This window comes from Pelecanus crispus, chromosome 9 (genome assembly GCF_030463565.1).
Source record: "Pelecanus crispus isolate bPelCri1 chromosome 9, bPelCri1.pri, whole genome shotgun sequence".
NCBI lineage: Eukaryota > Metazoa > Chordata > Aves > Pelecaniformes > Pelecanidae > Pelecanus > Pelecanus crispus.
Genome location: NC_134651.1, coordinates 11,008,592 through 11,016,966, shown reverse-complemented (window position 1 = coordinate 11,016,966; position 8,375 = coordinate 11,008,592). Strand labels below are relative to the sequence as shown.

General features: G+C 47.4%; 1 protein-coding gene and 3 non-coding genes across 7 annotated transcripts; all 4 read left to right on the top strand.

Moving 5' to 3' along the window:
• Positions 1-504: 504 nt before the first annotated feature.
• On the top strand, positions 505-8,152 carry EIF4A2 (eukaryotic translation initiation factor 4A2). 4 transcript variants are annotated; one of them, XM_075717074.1, is made up of 11 exons: positions 505-842; positions 1,958-2,003; positions 2,091-2,223; positions 2,485-2,624; positions 3,840-4,008; positions 4,212-4,321; positions 4,449-4,592; positions 5,007-5,144; positions 5,429-5,518; positions 5,755-5,834; positions 7,349-8,152. In XM_075717074.1, exons 1-11 carry the CDS (start codon positions 814-816, stop codon positions 7,491-7,493), a joined length of 1,224 nt encoding a protein of 407 aa, XP_075573189.1. In that variant the 5' UTR covers positions 505-813; the 3' UTR covers positions 7,494-8,152. The 4 variants fall into 4 exon arrangements, with proteins under 4 accessions (XP_075573189.1, XP_075573190.1, XP_075573191.1 ...); XM_075717075.1 differs by having other exon boundaries at positions 505-847; positions 1,960-2,003; XM_075717076.1 differs by lacking the exon at positions 1,958-2,003 and having other exon boundaries at positions 820-842.
• Positions 2,338-2,407, top strand: LOC142594391 (small nucleolar RNA SNORD2). Its single transcript, XR_012831385.1, has one exon. It is a non-coding gene; the product is annotated as a small nucleolar RNA SNORD2 (small nucleolar RNA).
• Positions 4,646-4,826, top strand: LOC142594389 (small nucleolar RNA SNORA81). Its single transcript, XR_012831383.1, has one exon. It is a non-coding gene; the product is annotated as a small nucleolar RNA SNORA81 (small nucleolar RNA).
• Positions 5,228-5,354, top strand: LOC142594373 (small nucleolar RNA SNORA63). Its single transcript, XR_012831367.1, has one exon. It is a non-coding gene; the product is annotated as a small nucleolar RNA SNORA63 (small nucleolar RNA).
• Positions 8,153-8,375: the final 223 nt, after the last annotated feature.

Sequence of the window (8,375 nt, the reverse complement as noted above, 5' to 3'; positions counted from 1 at the left end):
GGAGCCCTCCGGCCCCGCCATCTTTCCCCCTCACCTCCGGCCCCTCCGGCCGCCCAGCGCTGCCCCCCTCGCTAACCAGCCCGGACTCAGCCCCTTCCTGCCCCTCACCAGAAGGCGAGGACGGAGAAATTCGGGGTGCCTTGCCTAGCAGGGAGGAGGAGGGAGCCATTTCGGGGTGGGGGGGAGCCCCGCGGCCCAGGAGCCCGGCCCCAGCCGCCTGCCCCCGCCCGAGGAAGCCGCTCTCCTCTGTCATCCCCTGACTCCAGGCACTGGGGCTTTAAAAATAACCGACATGGCGGAGGGAAGCGCAGCCATGACCGGGAGCCGCTCTGCCCGCCCCAGCGGCCGCCCCACCGCCTGCTCGGGGCCGCTCTGGGCCCGGCCCGGGCCGCCCCCGCCGCGCTCCCCTCCCCCGCGCTGCAGCAGGGGCCGGAGCGGGAAACCCCGTGCGAGGCGCGAGCGCGCGGGGGGGGGGGGGGCGCAGAGCGGGAGGAAGGAGTGAGGCGCTCTCACGCAGTCAATGCTGCAATATCCTTCCGCGCTCTGAGGAAAAAAAGTAGTTCCATGTTCCCCCGACCTCGTCGCCCCGAGTGGCTCAGACACCCCCTCCAGAGTACCTCAGGCAGTACGGTGATGGGAGTCTCTTGGGAAGGGGGCTCATTCCGGGGGGATTCGTGCTTTTTTTCCTGTGGCGTGAGGTGTATATCCATGCGCAGAGCAAAGCGAAACGAGTCCGGCAGCGGGGCGGGTATATAAAGCGGGCGCCGCGGAGGGCTTGCCTTTTCAGTTGAGGACAGAGCTGGTGTTCGGAACATGTCAGGCGGCTCCGCGGATTATAGCAGGTATGGCGCGGCGTGCGGAGGCCCCGGGCCCTGTCCTCGTAAGGGGCTCGATGGGCTGGGCGGGGGCGGCCGGGGAGAGGGAGAGAAGCGAGGTTGCCTGTGTGAGGGTGCCTGCGCGCTCGAGACGGCGCTCTGAGGGCGGCTCGGCGCTGCGGTTGGGCAGCGCCCGGTGCCCCGGCCCCTCCCGGTTCTAGACGTTTCGGTCCCGTCTCTCCCCTTCTACTCGCGGTTCAGCGGGGGCTTTGTGCCATTCCTCGGGGTTGGCTTTTTCGTTGTTGATTTTCTTAGCGACCCCCACCCCTGAAAAAGGGCTATCTTTAATTTCTTCGTACCCACTGAGCTGAGTTGTAATTAAAGTCTTTGACCGCCTTGCTCGGGATTTTTTTTTTCTTTCTTTTTAGAATCATCTCCCTCCTCCCCGCCCGGGTTCCGCCGTTGGTTCGCCCCGGGCTCGCGGGCCCGGCGGAGGGCGAGACCATTTTTTTTCGGGGGGGGGGGGGGGGAGGGGCGCGGCCCCCCGGGCGATCGCCCGGCGCCTGCCCCCGCGCGCGGCCCTGTTTGCGCAATCCCAGGGGCGGAGCTCTCGCGAGAGTTGCCCGGCGCCGAGGCGGGGGGGGGGGAGGCGAACCGCGGCGGAGCCGGCAGGCCGCCGCCCCCGCCGCCCCCCCCCCCCCGCTTCTCGCTGGGCGCCGCAGCCCAGCTAGCGCAGAGTGCGCAGTGGCCGCCATTGCCCTGCCCCCTCCTCGCCCTGAACGGATGCCTTCCGTGAGGGGGGCGCTGTACGCCGCGAGGTGCGGTCGTTGTCTGGCCGGCTAGTTTTCGTTCTTTTTAATAGGCAAGGGTGTTTACCGGGGATTGAGCCATATTTTTCTGGTGGGTTTTTCTTTGCTGTGAGCCTCACTGTGGCTTGGATGATCACATTGAGAGCAGAGGACTTGCCTTAGTGGCGCCCAAGCCAGTGGAGAAGGTGGGAGTTCCTCCATTGGCAAAATATCAGAGCACCTGCTAAAATGATCCGTCACGGGTTCCAGATACGGCTTTTGGCAGCCAAGGCGCCAGCTCGCTTCTGCATGTTAGTTGCTACTGTGCTAACGGCTTGTTCTATTTGGTGACAGAGACCATGGCGGCCCAGAGGGAATGGACCCCGATGGCGTCATTGAGGTGAGCACATGTGAACTGACTTAAGAATTTAATCGCTGATGGAGATAGGTGTTGGATTTAATATTTTCTAATTTTTCTTTACTACAGAGCAATTGGAATGAGATCGTTGACAATTTTGATGATATGAATTTGAAAGAATCCCTTCTGAGAGGCATTTATGCTTATGGTTTTGAGAAGCCTTCAGCTATTCAGCAGAGAGCTATTATTCCATGCATCAAAGGTATGCAGGTGATTCATTTGTTGTTATCAACATTGGATAATTAGGAAAGTGTTGTAAAATGCATATGCTGTTTTATTAGCGTGCGATGATACCTATTTTTAATCCTTACTGAACAAGTGATATGATGGTACACCATCTTTCGGGACTGACCTGAAATGGAGAGAACTCTTAATACTGATCACTTATTTCAAAGGGAATAAAATAAAACTAAATATGAATGACCTGTGTGGGAGCAGTAAATGTGTATCCTACTTTTTTTAGGGTATGATGTGATTGCTCAAGCTCAGTCAGGTACTGGCAAGACAGCCACATTTGCTATTTCCATCCTGCAGCAGTTGGAGATTGATCTCAAGGAGACCCAAGCACTAGTATTGGCCCCTACCAGAGAACTGGCTCAACAGGTATTGATAGCGTAGTTAAAAAAAAAACAAACCAAAAGCTGCTTGTGTGTTGCATAGGTTTCAGGTTTCACAACTGTGAGACAATAAACAGACTTCTTAAAAGGGGCTGTAACTACTATCCATTCAGAACCCTTTTTTCTTGAGTAATGGGGGATATAAACTGGCTTCTGGCCCACCAAGTTCTCTGCCTGCTTGAAAAGTTGAGTTGATGCACTCCAGGTGTGCTGGGGCAGGGTTGCAGGAGCCAGCTGCCATGCTGTGTATAGTTCTGAGGAAGCATTTTCAGCAGAAAAACAAAATCTGAGATACGTTATTAAAGCACAGTGTTCTGAGTGGAAACAAAATGTACTTTTTGGAAGCTATTTGAACTTGCGTGCAGTTGTGCAACATGAAAACTGCAGTGCGCATGTGGTCTCTTCATTGTTTTTGTATTTTTGTAATGTTTTCCTGACTGAATGTTATTGCATGCGTTCTTCACCTTCAAGGCTTGGTATTCTGTTTTACTAAGTGGGAGTGTTTAACAAAACTTGCAGGATACTTTTTAGGATTAATGTATCTCAATAATGCAGGGTCTTAAGATGAAATGTTGAACAGAACTCAAAATGGAGTAGAACATTATATACCACTTCCTGTCTTTTTCAACTAGAATATACTAAGATGCCAGTGCTGTAGTGAAGATTCTTCTTGAAGGTAAAACGAAACATACTAAGTCAGACAGGAAGAAAGCTATTAAAAAAAAAAGTCAGATCAGTGGAACAAGAACCTCTGATCAGAATGTTTAGCCTTTGTTCTACTCTGAAGACATTGGTGAGGTGAGACTTGTTTGGAAGCCTGGCATATAATGGTGCACTTGTACACTCTTTTATGAACTTTCTGCAAGTGTGTAACATGCAGGCCTTAGCAGCTCAAAACTGGAGTTCACTTCTGGAGGCCCTGCTTTTAACTTGATAATAGCAGATGCATGATAGTCACTTCAGCTAGTTCAACTGCTAAGGACAAAAATGGAACTGAAGTGCGCCTCTGACTTAAGCTTTCTAGTGAACAACTTCAGTAACAAGCAGTTGGGCAAAATCATTAGCAGCTGTCTTTCTAACTATTAGAGCTGCATAATCCTTATTTGCTCTGTTAGCTTCCAAAGTCCATAAGCACCAATGATAACAGGGCTTAATCTTTAATGTGTCAGGAGCTACTACTAATGGAAGGGTTTTATTTTAGATCCAGAAGGTAATTCTGGCCCTTGGAGACTACATGGGAGCAACATGCCATGCTTGCATTGGTGGTACAAATGTTCGCAATGAAATGCAAAAGCTTCAGGCTGAGGCTCCGCACATTGTGGTCGGAACTCCAGGGCGTGTGTTTGATATGTTAAACAGACGCTACCTTTGTAAGTATGAATTTAATTTTGCTTTTGATAATAAATTTTTGATAGAAATTTCACACCCAGTAAGAGCTTAAGTAATGGACTTGCTGTCATTTTAGAGAGTTGTACTGGAAAGCTTAGTCCTAAAGGAGAGTGACTCTTGAATAAACAAAAGTGTTGGGTATGTTTCTGAAACTTCATGAGATACTCCTTTCTTTTTTTAATAGCACCTAAATGGATCAAAATGTTTGTTCTGGATGAAGCTGATGAAATGTTGAGCCGTGGATTTAAGGATCAAATTTATGAGATCTTTCAAAAATTAAGCACAAACATCCAGGTAAAAAACTTTTGCGTGGTTAAATTGATGGATGCAGGTTTGGTTACAGTGTAGCTGAGAACTGCTGAATTGTCTAAATCAAAGCTGGTGTCCTAGGCATATGCTAACACAGAGCAATGCATTCTAGGTTGTGTTGCTGTCGGCTACAATGCCAATGGACGTGTTGGAAGTGACCAAAAAGTTCATGAGAGATCCCATACGTATTTTGGTGAAGAAGGAAGAACTGACTCTGGAGGGTATCAAGCAATTCTACATTAATGTCGAAAGAGAGGTTGGTATCAGTTGTACTTGCTCTGGCTGGACGAGTTAAGTTTAAGTTCTCTTACCTTCTTGTTAAAGCACTGTACTAAAATTGCAGAAACCAAGGCTGAGCTTTGGTTTCTGTAATAATGCTAGTAGAGTACACGCAAGAAGAAGACAAACTATGCACTGGATCAAAAATGACTAGGGTGGACCTCTTTCTTAATGTCCAGTGTCCTGTGTCTTAAGATTTGGTGCAACAGTTGACGCAGAAACTTCTCTTGATGTCTTGTTCTAACCTTTCAGGCCATACTGAATGTCATTGCACACTAGAGCATGCTTAATTGGTGGCTGCTTTTGAGTTTTAGTCCTTGTTTGGGATTCTTGTTCTGTATTGAACTGTCAGTGGCAAGATGCATTTCCTGATCTCCTTTGTTCTGTTCAGGAGTGGAAGCTGGATACTCTGTGTGACTTGTATGAGACGCTGACCATTACACAGGCTGTCATTTTCCTGAATACAAGGAGAAAAGTAGACTGGCTTACAGAGAAAATGCATGCCAGGGACTTCACAGTCTCAGCTCTGGTAAGAATTGATACTTCCACGTAACTTCTGAAATGCGATGTACATATGGAAAAGTGAATCATAATGAGCTACGTTTGAGTGAAAAGCAGGAAAGTTATAATATAGCTGTGCAGTGCTGTATTATCGTTCCCCCTGCTTAAAGAAAAATGCTTCCTTCTATCCCTACCTGCTTTGTTGCCACAGCAGGTAGGGACGCTGGGTTTCATACATCACTTTGGTTTTTTAAGGAATATTCCAGACTGGAGTATGGGAACTGTAGTAATTATAACTTTTTAACTCTACAGCATGGTGACATGGACCAGAAGGAACGGGATGTTATCATGAGGGAGTTCAGGTCAGGATCAAGCCGTGTCCTGATCACCACTGACTTGCTGGTGAGTATTGTCTTACACTGAACACATCTCTGTCCAAATCTGGTGCCAAAAGCTTCATAATTCAGTGAAGGTTCTTGTAGCCTGAACTGTTTGGAGCTTCTTGGAAGAGTAAGGACTGCGCTCCACGATGGACTACACAGTTGTAGTTCATCACTAACCTTGTGGTCGACAAAAGCATGGGATAAATAATTGAATCTAAAGCCTGTGACTTGCACTAAAGACTCTGTTGTTTTCAGGCTCGTGGCATTGATGTGCAGCAAGTTTCCTTGGTCATAAATTACGACCTGCCGACCAATCGTGAAAACTACATTCACAGGTGAGTTGGCTCTGCACTCTAGTGTGCTATATGCTGTCATGTCCTCTGCGGAAACCAGCACAGAACCTCACCCGTCCTTCCCTTTAGTCCTTGCCAGTAACAGGAGGTGTTGTGCATCCATTCGTACAGCAACTGCTAAAAAGCTAGCAGGAAATAAACTGCTTGGGGTTTGGCTTTAACAAAGCCTTGACTTGCACAGCTATGGCTCTGAAATGAGGGAGGAGCAGAACTTTTGGATGGTAAAACAAAGCAGTGGGAAAACTTAGATGTGTGATGAGTTCAGCGACGGCTAAATCGAATGTCCATGGCTGGGATCTGGGGGAATTGCCAGCTGCTGAACTGCCTTTTTGTCACGTAGGTTGCAGAGTATGAGTGCCAAAGCCATCACTGGCGTAGCATCTTGACAGCAGTGTTGGCTCCAGCTGCAGGTCCTGGCTCATCTTCAGTTGCTGCTGCTGCTCCTCAGTGATGAGGCCTTAGTGTTCTTAGCAAACCAGTTGTGCAGGGCTGCCCTCGCTTCTAGAGGTCCGGCTGTGTTCGTGTTTCGTGTGCTGTGTTCACTCCGGGTAGCTCCTCTTACAGTGGCGTTCTTTCTGCTGTGGTGCGTGTCTTCTGGTAGCAATTTGAGTTTTGTTTCCCTAGGTTTAGTGAACTGCTTCTAGTGACTGTCCCTAAATTAAGTAAACTGTGCTTTGTTACTTGATGTAAAAAAATACAGGAGTCGATAGCAGCAGTTGGTGACACAAGATGGTGCTCAGAAACGGCGTTGACGTAATTTAGGACGTGGATTCGTAAGCGGCACAGTTTGAATAGAGAGCGAGTCGGTATTTATGTATTTCTTTTGTCATGATTATTCACTAAGTTTTGTGAGCCTTTTTTGTGTATTTAGTGCTGACTGGGTGCTTTATTGTGCCATCTGCAGGAAGGTAGAACTGATGGTGGGTGCAACGGGACTGTACTGTGATGCGTTAGTGACTGGCTTGGGCTTACACAAAAATATTGAGCTTGGATTTTCCTGTTTTAAAAAACTAAACCCTAAGTTTTCCCACTGGAAACAGTTACATTGAATTAAAATTCTCAAGTTGAGCGTGCTGTTCCATGTTACTGGATATAATTGGATTAACGTGGGAACAGTCTGATTTTTGAACAGTGGCTTATCTCTGTATGCCATGTGCTTGGGATCGCATGTGTGCGGTGTGGGTGCCTTAGCTGAACAGAGGGGAGGGAGGCTGAGTGAGGGCTTCGTACCATGGTACCAACCATTAAATAAAGATCTTGCTTTGCAGCCAAGAGTAACCTTTTCTGCTCTGCTACTCTCCGTAGGATGGACTATTCTGCACTGCTGGCACTAATGGCTAGTTTTTCCTGAGCAGACATGATGTTGGTAGCAGCTAGTCCTGTAAACGAACTGGCCAGTGGCAGATAAGAGCAACAGTTAATGAATGGATCTTGGCACGGTTTGAAGTGGATTAGAGGAGTTAACTTGTGTGCAAATGTGCTTTCTTTTTGTGCAGAATTGGCCGGGGTGGTCGTTTTGGCAGAAAAGGCGTGGCTATAAATTTTGTCACTGAAGAGGACAAGAGGATCCTGCGAGACATTGAGACTTTCTACAATACTACAGTGGAGGAGATGCCGATGAATGTGGCTGATCTCATTTAATCCCTGGGATGAGGTGGTTTTGAATGCAGTGCTCGCTGTTGCTGATAGGCGATTCACGTGCATTGTGCTTCTTTCTTTGGGGATATACTGAATCTTGTCTCAATGCTCATAACGGATCAGAAATACAGATTTTTGATAAGCGAAGCGACTTTTTGTCGTGAGCTCTTGTGGGGAAAGCCATTGGCTTTATCCACTTTAGGGTTAGACTGTTGGGGTTGGGTGGAAAGTCATGGGGTCTGTAAATTTTTTCTTTATTAGAAATTTATTTCCTAGTTCCATAGAAGTGGTTGTATTAGATGTTCTTTATCATTTAATAATTTACTTATGGACTAAAAGATATAAGTGCTGTATAAAGTCAGCCAATTATGTTAAACTAGCCTACCTTCCTTTATTGTATGTACTTACACTTCAGATTGAATTGGAAAGGCCTTTCAAAATCTCTTAAACTTTTATAAGAGCATTAAAATGCATTTTTGTTTCATATGTATTTATTCAATAAAGTATTTAATTAGTGGTAAGTGTGATCTGGACCCTGTTGCGAAGCCCCAGCAAGCAAGCAATCATACTATTGTCTTAGGTAGGGTTAAACCCAGTAAAATTTGCCATATTGCACATGTCTTAATGAAGTTTGAATGTTCAATAAAATACTTCTATATTCACTTAAATTGTGAATAGTTGCTTCTTGGTTAAGAGAGGTGCCTTGCTTCTAGGGGTCAGCCCTGTCTGGGGGTGGGGGTCTGTCCAGCATGCTGGGCTGGGCTTTGAGGTGGTTCCCAGCTTTTGGAGTAGCACCTTGGACCACGGGGCACAGCTCACGGGTGACACTGGCACACCCTTGCATTGCTTCATAATCTACTGACTGGATTCTAAGGTGCTGCCTGC